The 16,346-nt window shown below is 40.9% G+C and overlaps 1 protein-coding gene across 10 annotated transcripts in view; it reads left to right on the top strand.

The window, feature by feature from the left end:
* Nucleotides 1–16,346, top strand: part of BRD4 (bromodomain containing 4) — a 128,232-nt gene that overhangs the window by 61,514 nt on the left and 50,372 nt on the right. For all 10 annotated transcript variants that reach the window (XM_061616561.1, XM_061616571.1, XM_061616570.1 and 7 more), the window contains 2 exons: nt 11,170–11,488; nt 16,134–16,271. In XM_061616561.1, coding sequence (XP_061472545.1) covers nt 11,204–11,488; nt 16,134–16,271 — 423 coding nt within the window. In that variant the 5' untranslated portion in view covers nt 11,170–11,203. The remainder of the gene's footprint in view (nt 1–11,169; nt 11,489–16,133; nt 16,272–16,346) is intronic.

Consider the following 16,346-nt stretch of genomic DNA (forward strand, 5'->3'; position numbering starts at 1 on the left):
ATAGCCAGCATGGATTTTTCACATTCCGCAGTGTTAAATTGAAAATATCCCTCATGCCATTCTGATAATTCCCATAAGCTCATTTCAGAGCAAAACCTTATAAAACTTATAGTCCTGAACTCAGTAACGCTTGTTTAACAACCCTGTAAATTTCCATGGCAATACACAAAACAGTCAGAGAGCACAGGAAGTTCAAAGTCTTAAAAGAGAAAAAAAACCGAGAGCCCTTTTGGACTTTTTTCTGTCAGAATTCTCATAATCTGTTGAAATTCATTAAAAATCAGCCATGTTCACAGAGTACCTGTGATCCTATTACTGGCCTTGCCCCATACTCTGACCTTCATCTTCTGCAGTTTAAACATTAAAAAATGCCTGGCTGATTTTTAATTAATTTAAGAAATTTTGGCTTGAACCTGTGATAGTGTCGGTCATGCTGAGTAAGAACCAACTGTCAGTGTTCTAAAAGCCAGAGTCACAGCTGCTGGGCTTGCCTGATTGGGGCCACACCCACACCAGACTTTGATTTCACTTGAGACAGTAATGGCTTCCCCCAAAGAATCTTGGGAAGTGTAGTTTGTGAAAAGTACTGAGAGGAGACTCCTATTCCACTGACAGAGCTTCAGTGGTCAGAGTGGTGTAACAGTCAGCCACTCTGATTGAAGGTCTATGAGGGGAACAGGGCGTCTCCTAGCATCTCTCAGCACCCTTCACTAACTACACTTCCCAGGATTCTTTGAGAGGCGCCATGACTGTCCAAAGTGAAATAAATGCCTGGTGTGGATGTAGCCAGGAACAGCTTTGGTTTAAATTTGGGTGTGAGGCTACATGTGCCTGCTGTAGAATAAAAAGGTGAGGGAAACGCTGAAAAGTAATGATACTGCTCACAATGTTTTCCTTTTGGAAAGGAAAGGGGCTTCCCTTCTGCCCAGTGCCCACCCACCCAATCTCCTCCCCTCCCACTCCTCCCCTCCCTGCCCCTCCCTAGGTCAGTGTCAGGCTACGACCTGGGAGACCAGGGTTTGAATCCCCACACAGCCATGAAACGCACTGGGTGACCTTAGGCCAGTCACTGCCTCTCAGCCTCAGAGGAAGTAAGTGGTAAAACCATCTCTGAATATCATTTACCATGAAAACCCTATTCATACAGTCGCTGTAATTCGGGATCGACTTGAAGGCAGTCCATTTCCATTTTCAAACATGATTGCACAGAAATAAATCCCATTGAACTCAAAAAGTATGCAAATGATCAAACCTACCCTCCTATCCCCTCCCTCCCCATCCCCTTCCAATTCCCTCCTTCCCCCCTCCTCGCCCTCCCCTTCTGCCTCCCCATGGTCAGTTTTACCTATCTTAAGCATGATTGCACGGGAGTAAATACCATTGAACTCTATAAGCATGCAAATGATCAAACCTGCCCTCCCCTTCTTTTGCCCCCTCCAATCTGTTCCCTCCCCCTCCTCCATGGTCAGTTTTATGTATCCTAACCATGATTGCATAGGAGTAAATCCCATTGAACTCAATAAGCATGAAAATGATTAGATCTGCCTTTCCCCTCCCCTCCCCTCTTCCTTCTTCCTCCTCCTCCCCTGCCCACTCCAGCCCTCCCTTCCCCCTGGTCAGTTTTATCTATCCTAAACATGATTGCACGGGAGTAAATCCCACTGAACTCAATAAACATGCAAATGATCAAACCTGTTCTCTCCTCCCCTCCTCCTCCTCCTGCCTGCTCCCATCCCCTGTGGTCAGTTTCACCTATCCTAAGCATGATTGTAGGGGAGTAAATCCCACTGAACTCAGTAAGCATGCAAATGATCAATCCATTCTCAGCAAACTTGGACAGGATCCCATTTTTTTTACCTCCTGGTTTAAAAAGCAGATAAATTAACTAATAGGCAAAAACCTTACGGTTTTAAGAACATACCTATAACCCACCGATTTTTCTATCAAACTTTAAAAAGCAGGGAAATTGGGCAGCTGTACTGAATGCACCAGGGGAGCAGGAGACCTTGAGCTCCTCTCTGAGATATTGTACTGCCCCACAAATTGGTCAAAAAGCAAACACCATTTGGGTTGGTCTTTCACAGTCCAATCCACTTCCTGTGTAGCTTGGAAGACTTTGGTAACATGTGCCTCTGAGCATTGTGAACCATTGTGTGATACTTTTTCTGAAAGATTATATAAAAATATTTCTAAATAAACATGGCAGCCAGAAATTTAGCAGATAAAAGCTTGTCTACATTTTTACAGGAAAAACTGTATTTGTGAAATATCTCCTTGATGTGTAGCTTGTAAAGGCATAGGATATCTGTCAGAAAAATAGGTGGTGGGGGGCACATGCACAAAGCCTAGCAACAGCATAGAGCAATTGCTCCAGTTCCCACTGCGCTTCCAACAGTAATCAATGCCCTAGCGGTAATTCTCTCTACTTTTCTTCTTAATTCCTGGTAAATGAAATATTAAAGCATACTTATGATCACAGCCTGCTGCATTTTATACTCAATAACTACTTTAAATCAGTGGTTTAAAAATTGCCTCTAGCAAAGATCCAAAATGGCGGTGAAAAGCAGGAAAACAGGACAAGGGGATATGGCATTTCTTAACATTGAAAATTTATTGGAGACAGTGAAATGCATGCTTTGTTAATTGCTGAATGGCAAAAAGCTTTTGATTCAACAAAGGACATGCTAGATAAATTGGCACAGAAAACTCTTTAGTATTGAAACGACAGCAAATGAAGCCATGCAATTAGGCATTAAAACTTCTGACAAGGTCCAGCTGCTCTTAAAATCTAACATAGAATTGAATGTAAAGGTGGATGAACAGGAAAACAGGGCTAGATGCCGAAACTTACATTTTTGTGGGGTCCCTATAGCACTTCCCGAAGTCCCAGTCACCCCATTGGATCTGGAATGCACTCATCATAGTTTGGCTCCTAAGCCTAAAACTGCTGCAATGCCATGTGATATTATACTAGCTTTTGTTCATTTTCAATTTATGAAAGGTATTACAGACAAAGGAGGCCTGAAATATGACAGCAAAGATATCATGGTTCTTAAAGACCTTAGTTTGGAAACTGAGGAAGAGACATGATTTCAGACCTGCAACAGAGAAATTACAAGCTTCCCATTTAGCCTATGTGTTGAAATAGATGGCATATTACACACAGCTACTACAAAAAAAAGAGGCCTGCCACATCCTCTGCTTACTAAACTTAGGGATCTCATGGAATACTGAAGAGCTGGACAAAGAAGAATCCTTGGATTTTCAAGACTCTGAAAAATGGAACATAGTCTCCTTCAGAAAAAGGCGTCCCAGATTTAGTAAACAACCAGAACCACTCAACATTCGGTGTCCTCTGTGATCCAACTCTTTCTCTCAGAGAGGAAAATGACATTAATGGTTAAATTTAATTTTCTGTCTTAATGAGATTAGTGTTATATTCTAATTCAGCAAATTGCAATACTATTTCATATTACCAAACCAGGGTTGTTAAATGCTTATACCATAATATTACTGGTCACATTTTTTTAATATGACTTCATTCTCAAATAAGACCTTACGAGGTATATATTTTGTTCTTTTTTTAAAAAATGTCTAAATAAGGTAAGTGGCAGGACCAGAGAAGGGCAGCTCTAATTCTTGGTTTTATTCTGCAGATGGCCCACCTGCATAGGATAACACACTTTCTGAGTGTGTGACAAATTTTAATTTTAATTTTTGTTCCAGGGCCCCACCATTGGGAGGAGATCCTGCCAGAGGTTCTACTAGTTTTAATTCTTGCAGTTTTAATACTAGTTGTTATTTCTGTTTGGCACATGTCCGACTATCTGGAATTGATGATACCAGGGCACACATCCTACGTTGGCTATATCTCTGGAGTGGAGTAATTTTTTTTATCATTATCTTATTATGAAAGTTAATGTAAAGATTTACACATTGAATGCTGAAGGTCTAGGCAATCTGGTTAAAAGAAGGGTCTCTGATTTTGTTTTAAAGGACAAGCCCCACATTTTTATTTAGGAAACTCACTCTGGTAAAGAAGTTTCATGGCTTTTGCATCATAATTATTACAGAAAGCAATACTCATCTCATGGCTCCTCTAAAAGTAGAGGAGTGGCTATGTTAATAGCACGATCTCTTCCTTTTAAACATATCCAGACTTACAAAGACACAGAAGGTCATTTAACTTTTGTTAAAGGGTGTTTCGGTACTCAGAAACTAACTTTAGCATCCTTATATGCTCCCAACAAAAAACCAATTACACTTATTTCCTATCTAACAAAATTGCATAATTTTGCAGAAAGTGAATTGATAATTTGGAGGGGATTTTAACTGGGCTGCTGATCCAATATGGGACAAATCTGTAGATAATGCTTTACCTACATCTGTCCAATCTACCATACGGCCCGACTTATACAGCAGGTTAGGTTCCAGACCCCCGCCGAAAAGCGAAAATCGCTGAAAAGCGGGGCCCTATTGTACTCCTTATTGAACTTGTCTTCCTCCCATTTCTTCTTGCACTGCCACGTCCAGCTCCAGCAGCTTGGCGAAGGCTGCCCGAGTAAGGAGCTGGGCCTGTACGAAACGTGTGTGGAGCCAGGACACCTTCAACACACATCACCACCACCTTCCAAGTCTCTACCTCTTCTGGCCAAGGAACCTGTGATCTGCCGAGCTCTGTTAAAACTATCAACGGTGTTGCTGCGGCTCCGAGGGAAGGTGCAGGTGGTGCAAAGCAGCAGCTAGGGGAGAAGGCAGCACAGCGTTTCTGTCTTGGAGCCAAGTGGCTGGAAAAAGCAGCCGCCAAACCAAGTCCAGCTGGGGGGGGGGGAAGCGGCAACAGACAACCACCACAGACACTGCCACCAGGAGTGAAAGAAAGGGAGCCACCTCCGCAAGCTCCAGAGAGAGAGCTGTTGCCACGAGCTCCAGAGAGAGAGCCGCTGCCACGAGCTCCAGAGAGAGAGCCGCCGCCGTGAGCTCTACCTCAGCAGCCGGCAAGCTCCCGACGGCCGCAGTAGCAAGCTGTGAAGAAAGGAGCTACCGCCAAGAAACAAGAGAGCCGCCTCCATGAGCTCTGCTTCAGTAGCCGGTGAGCTCCACTGGGCGCAGTAGCGAGCCACAGAGGGAGGAGCTGCCGCTGAGCACCCAGTGGGAGGAGATCAGCGGCACTGCATAAAACAGGCACGAGACGGAGTCGCCGCTGCAAGCTTCTGACTCGCCGCTTCAACCAGCTAAGGACGGGGGGTGCTCCACTAAAGCTAAGGCAGCCGTAGCAGCTTCAGCCAACCCCAAAAACGAGGGCAGGCAGGGAAACATCCTCCGCTGTTCCCAGAGGTGGCAGTAGCAGCCTCCGCTGTCCCCCAAAACGAGAAGGACAAGCAGAGAAATAGCCGGGTAGAAGGGAAAAAGGGGGGGGGAAGAAACACCAACTGAAAACAACCCAACCAAAAACCAGAAAACACTGAAGGTGAAAGAGGAGGGAGGGGAAGACAAAGAAGGTGGGTACAAAGAAACAACAGCGACAGCCCCAGCCCCAATACACACTCTCTCTCACACACGCATGCTACCTGGGGACAACCACCGTATTAGTGAAATGCCGAGAACCTGGGCCCTACTGTACTACTAAATCTACCTTTCAGGCTATTCTAGCTAAATTCAGTTTATTGGTTGCTTGGAGAATACTGCATAAATTAGAGAGGGATTCTACGTTTTATTATGTATTGTACTGCCATCAAGTCGATTCTGACTTACGGCGACCCTGTGAATAGGGTTTTCATGAGGCTGAGAGGCAGTGACTTGCCCAAGGGCACCCAGTGAGCTTCATGGCTATGTGGGGATTCGAAACCTGGTCTCCAGGTCGTAGTCCAACACCTTAACCACTACACCGCACTGGCTCTCTAAAAGGAGGAAAAGCCTACGGCACCCGGTATCCCCAGGCAGTCTCCCATCCAAGTACTAACCAGGCCTGACTCTGCTTAGATTCCCAGATCAGACGAGATCGGCCGTGTTTATATCATTCAGTTATAAATGTACTATAGAGTAGATTACCTCCTTATATCCAGCACTCTACAAACCACAATAAAAGAATCTCAAATAGGCTCATATTTGGTTTCTGATCATGCCCCAGTACGGGCCACAGTATCTTTGAGAGAGGAGGAAAAAATAACACCAGCCTGGCAATTTGACAATTCTTTGCTTACTAATCCATTAGCCACAGAGGCTATTCACATGACTATTAAAGATTACTTCACACATAACACAGGGATAGGAATAAAAGACAATATCATTTGGGATGCAGTAAAAGCAGTGGTATGGGGATGTTGTATTGTAGAGAAGAATAAATTGCGAAAACAAACATCTACCCTAAAAATAATATTTTTGAAGAATTAAAAAAGTTAGAATATCAATACAAACAATTGGGCACCTCTAAAATTAGACATAAATTAGATTCTGTGAGAAAAAATAGAAGCGTTGGAAATTTCGTAGATCTCAAAATCTATAATTTAAACAAAAATTGTATGAAAAAAGTAATTGAAATTCTAAACTTCTAGCTAATATATTCTGACACAAACATTCTTCCAATAGAATTTGGTGTATTAAACAATGCAATGGTCAACTCACCTACGAAACCCAAAAAATTCATTCTGTATTTATGTCTTACTATCAAAAATTATACCAAGCCCCAGAGTCCAAAGAGGTAAATATATTGTCCTTCCTCCAAAATCTTAAACTTACAAAGTTAGATCAGTACCAACAGTTTGTTTTAAATACTGTGAATGAAATTATGGAACTTATCAAGAAACTTAAAAATAATAAAGCCCTGGACCAGATGGCTTTTCCACAGACTTTTACAAGAAAATTAACACACAATTGGTTCTTCACTTAACATGATTATTTAATGCAATTTGGGAAGGTTAAGAGATTCCATCAACTTGGAAAACATCACACATAGTTCTAATTCCCAAACCAGGAAAAAATCCCTCTAACATGAACAATTACAGGGCAATTACAGACCAATTTTTTTTACTTCAGTCAGAGCAGCTGATATAGCACAGTGGGGAGGAGAGTCTGGCTGGGAGTCCAGAGTCTGTGAGTTGTCTCCTAAGTGTCAAGGGCCGGCTGACGAGCACCCCCACAGTGCGTGGCTGAGGGGTTACGTGCCCTGCCACCTGTGTAGCCGTGGGCAAGCTACATAGTCCCAAGGAGCCCAGTTGCCCCCCAGCTGGCAGTTGTAGACAAGGAAGGGATTGGCTTGTGCAGCTGTGGCAAGCTGAGCAGGTCCTAGCCAGCTGGGGAGGACTAGCCTCAGATGGAGGCAATGGTAAACCCCTTCTGAATACCGCTTACCATGAAAACCCTATTGATAGGGTAGCCATAAGTCGGGATCAACTTGAAGGCAGTCCATTTCCAGTTTTCCTGGCCAATAGACTCAGCCTTATGCCCACAATCATTAATCTGCCCACATGCCATTAATCATTAACTGGCTTTATTAAAGGTAGACAAATTTCAGACCCTGTCAGATGTCTCTTAAACATTATTTGGCACAGCAGATAATATCACAAACCATTAGCCATCTTCAAGTTGAATGCTTTGACTGCATTGGGACTTTCTTTTTCAGGTTTTGCAACACTGTGGATTTGGAGATACATTTATTAATTATTCGAAACCTATATAAAAACTAGGTTATTAGTTTTAGAATTAGAATTAATGTATTCGAATCTGGATTTATAAAGATTGAAAAGGGGGAAAACAAGGATGTCCTCTCTCACAGCTTTATTTGCTTTAACCATGGAACCTTTGGCCGCAGGCAGTGAGAGAGGACACTATATAAATTATAAATTTCTAGTTATAAATTAACTGGAACTACTCATAAGATCAAGCCTATTTGCAGATGATGTGGCCCTTCTTTTATCTGACCCAACATCATCTTTAAATAGTCTGAACAACTTGTTTCAAACTTATAAGGAAATATCTGGATTCACAATTAACTATACCAAATCTGAATTCCTATTCATAAATTTGGGTCCCACTATACAAAAACTGATTAAGAATTCTTTAGGAATTTCTGTCTGTGTGAAATCATTTAAATACCTTGGAGACATTCTACCTAAAAATATAAATAAATTGTTTTATTTGAACTGTAACCCTATAATCAGGAAACTCAGAAACAGTCTACAATCTTGTAAAAATAAATTTCTTTCAATGCTGGGCAGGATAGTGCGACACAAATGATGCTACTTCCTCGTTTTCTGTTTTTGTTTCAGGTTTTACCTATCACTATACCTAGATATGTGATGAAGTCCTGGCAACAAACAACAAGTTTATCAGCAGAAAAAACCTAGACTAGCTCCATCTCTAATATATAGAAAAACAAATTGGGGAGGATGGGGCATTCCAAATTTATCATACTATTACAATGCCTTTCAAATTCGTCAAATGGTGTATCTACTTAGAAATATACATGAGAAACGTTGGGTTGAAATGGAAACCAAAATTGCTTCAGATGTGATTTTAAAGACTTTACTCTTTCTGACTGTTACATCCCACTCTATCAATAAGATAATAAATCCTCTTTCTAAATGTACGTTTCAGTCGTGGAAATTGTGGCAACATAAACTGGCTCCCATATCCTCATCTCTAATACCCATTGCTTTTCACCCCAAATTCCATACTCCTGATAGGGAACTTCAGTTAAAGGGTTGAGTAATAAAGGATTACATAAACTATATGACTTTTATGTAAATTCCCTTCCGCTTACAACTGAACAACTAAAACTTAAATTAGAAGGAATTAAATTGGATTGGTTGATGCTCAAGTTCGCAGTTTTATTTCATAAGATTATGTTAAACATCAAGCAGCAAGACCTCCTACACAATTTAAACTATTAGTTCGGGAGATGCGTATGGGAGAAAAATATTTGGTTTCTCAAATATATTCTATCCTGCTTAGTACATCTCTAAAATCTACTCTTTCAGATCAATGGGAAATGGACTTAGGTTCTGAAATTGGAATAAGCTCTGGGAATTGTGTCCGTTTAGGTCTGTTTCTAGTCATGTAAGAGAACATTCATTAAAACAGGTACATCGGTGGTTTTACACACCTGTCCAAATTTCTCGCATATTCTCAGCGGTATCCCTGCTCTGTTGGAGGAGTTGTGGAAAAATGGGAACCTACTTCCATTTATGGTGGGAATGTGAAAGAGTATAGGACTTTTGGTCATTGATTTATGATGAAATATTATTAATATCTCAGGAACACTTCACATTTCCCCCCAAATTCTTATTACTAAACATTTTTTATGAGGAACACTCGAAACTGCTTTCTAAAGAACTCATTGTCTAAATGGCTCTGGCAGTAAAAGCGACAATTGCATCACATTGGAAAACAGCAAACAGTCTCTCAATAGAACATTGGTACAACTCCCTCTGGAATATTGCAATAATGGAAAAGCTTACACATGACCTGAAATTTAGACCTGGAAAAGATACACCAGACTCCTATAAGGTTTGGCATTCATTTATTTGAATATACCTCTGAAGATACATTTACACATTGTCCATCCATGGAAGCCTAGAAGATTTGGAAACACATAGTAGTTGTCCCACAGAAAGTTAATATGTGTTATTTTCCTATCAATTGGATCACAAGTTGGTTTTGTTCTTGGATATGTGCCTTGAGTCTCTGTTCCCTTTTTCCTTTGATTTCGTTAAATTTTGTTTGTATTTTATTATATTGGTGTCTGATTGATGTGAATAAGAAGCTCTGCTTTGTATGAGGAAAAGATACCTGCAAAGAAAACAAATAAAAGTTTATACAAAAAAGAAAAATATGTGGTTGCTTTAGTTAAAGCACAGTTAAACATAACACTAAGAGTTGAACTGCTTATAAATCCCCTGTAAGTCACGTTTGATGCTTCCTAGCTGATAAGAGATGCAAAATCCAAGTACTGTATAAATAGTTGTAGCAGGAGATGATATGGGAAGCTAGGCCACTCCATTGGCTGTGCTGAAAAACTAGTTCCGTTGAACTCCTTTCTTTCTCAATTGTCTTCTGGCAGCCACTAGTCCATATATTTGCTGCAAAAATGGGAAATAGGACCGTCATCAACTCTGCTGACAGACCAGATATATTCGGCTCCTTCTGTGTCTGAATTGTTTCCACTCCAGTTGGTCATTGAGAACTACTATGTAACTTGAACAACTGGTTCCTGAATTTGCTGGCCTTCCTCTCCACCCCCCCCTTCCTTTCCTTTTGTGACTTGTTTAGATTGTACACCTACAGGCAGAGACTACCTTGTTTTTATTGATCTTATGCAAGCTACTCGGGAAGTTTTTCAGCTGAAGAGTGGGGTAAAAAAGACATATTAGGGAAGTGTTCAAATAAATAATTGCACTAGCTTAAGGATTAGCATTAGTGCAATGGGACTTTTCCCCTCTTCCCTCTGTGTGTTTGCTGTGCTGTCCCTAAATCTGCTCTGGAGAGTTAGGGGAAGCCACATAACATATTTAGTGGAGGAGTGGGGGAGAGCATTCTGTTGCACAAGGAGAAATCCTTGTGCCTGATGGACAGTTCCGCTTAGCTCTACATTGAATACAACCCTTAGAGTAATATCCAACTATGGCATCCTGCTTGTGCAATGAACTTCCACTTGTGCAAAAGACCCCTTTCCCCTCCTTTCTTCTGCAGTCCCTTATGTTGTAACCTGCACTGGGACCTTTGGGTGAAGTGTGGGTAATAAATATTGCTGCTGCTACTGCTCCTGGGTTGCCAATATCGGCTTCAGGGAGGGGGGAGCTCTAGAGCAGATTGGAGGGGGGCTGGGGCTGCAGGGAGAAAGAGAGGAAGGGAAGGTCCTGACATGTCCACTGGCACAGTATTGGGTCTTGCCCATAGAAAAAAGTTTAGTAAAGCTTGGGGAAGAGAGATGCTGGATTATAGTAGAAGACTTCACACTTGCTTTGTTTAAGATCCTCAAATGGTTGAATCATTTGGCTAGTGTATGATTTTAAAAAGTAAGAGGGTGAGCTAAGCTATATACTACCTGCATGGATGCACGTTTTACTCTTTGCAAATTGAAGCACACAGCAATCTCCTTTGTATTCTGTACACAAATATATGGTTAACCTTATCTGATCCATGTTTAATATTGTTGCATTTGCTTTGCAGAGTGCCTAGTGGAGAATGCAATGGGATCAATAGCATGTCTGCGGAGAGCGGCCCTGGGACAAGACTGAGAAATTTACCAGTAATGGGGGATGGACTAGAAGCTACACAAATGTCTACAACACCGGCACAGGGCCAAACCCAACAAGGCAATACTCTAGCTACTAACCCATCTCCACCAGAGACCTCAAATCCTAACAAACCCAAGCGTATGACCAACCAGCTTCAGTATCTGCTCAAAGTGGTGCTCAAGACACTATGGAAACATCAGTTTTCATGGCCTTTTCAGCAGCCTGTGGATGCTGTCAAACTAAACCTCCCTGTAAGTATAGACTTAAAAGAATTAAAGGACCAGTAATATATTTATCATTGGTGGTGTGAGAGAGCAAGGGATGGGATGTTGTGGATGATGGGAGAGCCAAAAGAGCAACCCAAAGATAGAAAATAATTTGTTTTCTTGACTAGGGAATGAACAGAAGATGAATAGAAATACAGCTTTGGGAGGACTGAGTTAAATTATATGAGAAGAAGTCAACATAAACATTAGATTTCCTTCAGAGGTGCTCAAGGGACTGGGAACAGGAGTAGAGTACGCATGGCAGTCAACCAAGATTCTGAAGTACTGATCATTATAGGAAGAGAGGGCAGTAAATGTCCCCACAGTAAAGTGAAGGAAGTGCCATCTCTGTTATCTTTTTGGTGCCTACGGAAGACCTTCCTCTTTCAACAAGCCTTTTAAGTAGAGACCTTATACCAGTCTGCATCTGTGTTGGAATTGCTTTTTAATATGATTTTAAAACTTTTTTTAAAAGATGTTCTGTTTTAGTATGTTTAGTTTAAGTTTAGTTTGTTTAGTATTAAGGGTTTTGTTGTAATATATTTTAAAGTCTGTTTTATGAGGTATTAAAGTGTTTTTATTGCTTTTGTTTGCCACCCTGGGTTCCTACTAGGAGGAAGGGTGGGATATAAACAAACAAACAAATAAATAAATAATGGTAGACAATATGAAGCAAGGAGAGAGATGGTGGGAGAGAAAGAATGAGAAGTGGAGAGCAGCACAAGTGGACTAGATTTTGTTGGAAGTTACTTGTTACAGCTGGAAGGTAGAGAGAGATACCATTTGATGTGTCCATCCATATCTGCACTCCTCATTGCTAGTCCCCAACATCTCTCCCAGTATGTGTAACTAATGTAGACATAATTTCCCTGGGTCGGAGCTGTATCATGTTGAGCTCTGAATAGCATCTAACACAATATTGTTATTAAAAAAAACTTAGTAGCAGCAAAATACATGTGTATGACAAGATTTTTTTAATTGTTGTATGGCAGTATTTTATTTTTTGCTTGTTGCTTAGCTTCCCTTGTATCAAACTTAAATAATTGCTAGATATACCCATCCAAATGTTCATGGGCATTCCCCCCCTTTCCCCATTGGGAGGTAAGCTGACATCACAGCCTGGTAGGACATGACTTTCCTTTCTCCATCCTCCTAGAGCTCTGCTCATGTTTGAGCATGTGTGGGAAGGGAGAAAAAGACTTCTACCAGATTGCCCAGCAGCTGGCAGCACATGGCCCTTTCTTCCAGCTATGCTACTGAATTTTAATAGAAATGGCAAGTAGTAACAATCTGACGGAGCAGTCTTTCTGCCATTCTGTGTGTGCTCCCATCATGAACAGAGGTGGGTGGGCAGTACCACTCAAGAGTGTGGAGGGAGCAGTACAGAGAGCTGTAGGATGAGACAATGAGATAGTCACTTCTTTCTTGACCATGCTGAATGTCCCAGTGCAGGGGGCACCAACCTTTCTGGGGCAGTGGGCACATTTGGAATTTTGAGAGAGCACTGTTGGCATCAGTCATAAAATGGCTACCAAGCAGGTAACATAACACAAAATAGCTGCCACATCTAAAAGACCAGAAAAAGAGACAGGACCACAAAATGACATGGGCATACTCTTCCATCAGTTGTGGAAAAGCATCCACATTAGCCAATACCACACTTACTCACAGAGGGCAGTATTCAACTAACATATCCCATCAATACAAGGATTACTGCTATTGCAAGTGGACTTCCCTCTTCTGCTCCCCTGCTCCCTCCTCAAATATGATCCAGAAGATTGAAGGAACCCCTAGAACAGATTTAAGGGGTTCAGAGGGGAAGTCCTGTTGTGCTAGTGGTAATTATTGCGCTGAAGGGACACTTAGTGCTACGTTGGATACATCCCAGAGAGATGCTCTTTGCACCTCTCCTCTGTTCAGAACAGAAGGAAGGGAAGGTGTCTAATTCAAGCATTTGATGAAATACAGGCTATTAAAGGGAGCATGTTTGAGGCAATGCAAACAGGAAATGTGGAGGAAGAGCAAATATTCTTTTGTGCACTGTGAATTTTTGAGGGGATATTTATTGAGACCTTTCATGGGAGCCATAGGAGACATTGGCAGGCACATTGGCACGCTCGGGCACCATGTTGACAATCCATGTCCCAGTGTGTACCACTAGGAGATAAGAGTTCCATGCTGCCTTGTATGTGGTATTAGGAGCTGCTCAGTGCATCAGTTCTTCCAACAATAAAAATATGTATGAAATTTGGAACTGTGGTCAGGAATTGTCTAAATTTATTTGATTTTTGTAATTTTTGTCTGATTCTGGGAAAGTGAATACTTTTTTGGATGGGGGAACTCCTTTGTTTGAAAAAAGTGAGGTTTTATTTTTGTACTTAGTTTTTGAGACCTTCTGGTGCTTGGCAGCAAAGTTGTGCCTTGTTAGTCCCTGGCTCACATCAATGATGGCTCCGTGATTTACCTTGTCAGCTGTCCAAAACATTCTTCTGTGGAAAATCTGAAAATAAGACTTAAGAGTCTACTCACTAGGTGGGCAACAGACGGTAACTGATATGCTGCCCCACTACTCAGGGATTCCAGCCTGGCTGCATTTCTTCAACTATACCACTTAATGCAGTGTGATGGAAATTTTGTAAGCTGCTTGAAACAATGTTCAACACAATTTCAGCACATTTGTATGCTAAATATACAATAAACATGGAAAACTTATCCCAGATTTTTAGTGTTTGCCTGCCACAGATCTAGGCTATGATATTCACTGTGGTGTATTTCACCATTACCACTGATTGTTGCCTCAGCCTTTACTGTACTGAATCAATGGTTTTGAAGTCTTTTTCTGAGTTGTTTGTTTATTACTTTCTCTGTTGTTTGCTTGCTTTCTTCCTTTCCTTCTATGTACTGTTTCCTTACTGGTCTCCTTTCTCACTTCATTCTGTTACCTATAGTTCTGTTCTTCTCTTTATGCTCCCACACCTTTTAATTGGCACTTTTGAAAAAATTGAATATTTTCCTGAGACATGGTATCTCTTTAGATGTGTTGACTTTCTGAGAATGGTATGGGGTTAAAATAGACTATAGAGGCAAATCAGGCTGAAAAATCAAATTAAAGCTGTCCATTAGTAGTTCTGAATGGTGGGCTGACAGGGTGGTACAGTGAGATAAATTATCACTGTGATTAGGCACTTGATGAGCTATCAAAAACAGAGTTTCATTATGTCTTTAGGACTTGAGATAACATCACTGTGCACTTAGTATTCTTTATTCTAGATGGTTATGGTTCTACAGTATGTGTTAGTGCTTTGAGTCAGGTTGTATTATTGCTAAGAATTTAAGAACTGATGACCAGTGTTCCTATCCTGATTTCATGGAGCCTAATTCGCATAATTCATGTACTGGGCAGCACCACATGGTGATGCACAGATGCTTCTGACCAGGAATTGTTGAACATTCAATTTAGCCACAGTTGTTTCCAGGAGTCCAGTTGGAGGGCTGGGTGATTTCCTTGATCACCTTGCCAACCTAACTACCAGAACCAGTAATGTCCAGAGCCCATTAGATATGCTACAGAGTGTGCTTACAGGACTACATTCTTTGGCCACTGAAGGTATATGCAGTTCAGACAGATCCCTGTCTTTGTGAGTTTCACAAATATTAAGTATATCCTGCTGTTGTTAAAGACTGCCTGCAGGAATGACCAGCTAATTCAGTTGGTGGTTTTAAAAAGATAACCATTGAATTGAATTGGGAGCTGAAACCAGAATCCTCAACATTAGAAATATCTTTGCTGTAAAAGTTCTAATTTACATGGATTATTGGGTGCAGATTCCACATTTTGTTTGATCAACCATCTGATGAACAAATTATCATGCATGAAGTTATTAATATTCTTGGAAGTTGTGCTCTTATTATCCATTGGATGTATCCCTGTCCTTTACCTTAAAAGGCTATTTTAAACTCAAGATCACAGAGGAATTGAGGGCTATACTAGGCGGGCCTAGGTGGGACATGTCCATGATGAAATCTTACAGTGCCTTTTCTTTGGTTAAAACCAGTTATGGAAGTAGTGGGAATTTATTTATTATTTATTTGTTATTAGATTTATATCCCACCCTTCCTCCCAGTAGGGATTTGAATTCAGAGCCACTGAATTGAAGGATAGAGTTTTATCTATCTGCCTCCACACCATTCTCCCAGTGCTGTAATAGTGGTCTGTTACAGAGGGGTAGAAGACAGACATAATATGGTTACCACCCACCCACCCGCACTAGCTAAAAGCATGGGGAATAACTTTGCTATAAGGAAACCTGGAAAGAGGTTTGTGGGTGCGAGGATGTTATTTTTGTCTGCAGATTAACAGGGCACTGATGTGTCTGACTGTGTGGAAGCAGTTATAAGCAGATGTATAATGGCTAATGAACAAATGTTGGATGATCTAATGATTTCCCTGTTTATCAGTTGTTTAATAAGAATCTGAATATTTTTAGTGTAAAATTATTTTATCTTCTAGACATTGTTACTAAATGTGTTGACATAGAGTTGAGACATATTCTTTAAGCTTTGGTGCCTGAAAAGGTTTAATGTAGCAGCCTGATAGTTTTCCTTTGTAATAATTAATTCTCTCCAACAGGATTATTATAAAATTATTAAAATTCCTATGGACATGGGAACAATAAAGAAACGCTTGGAGAATAACTACTACTGGAATGCTCAAGAATGTATCCAGGACTTCAATACAATGTTTACAAACTGTTACATCTACAATAAGGTATTGTCTGCATAGGTTTGGGCTTTCAAATGATGCACTCCTGAATTAATTGCTCACTACATACCTGATTTTGTC

Source organism: Rhineura floridana, chromosome 3 (genome assembly GCF_030035675.1).
Source record: "Rhineura floridana isolate rRhiFlo1 chromosome 3, rRhiFlo1.hap2, whole genome shotgun sequence".
NCBI lineage: Eukaryota > Metazoa > Chordata > Lepidosauria > Squamata > Rhineuridae > Rhineura > Rhineura floridana.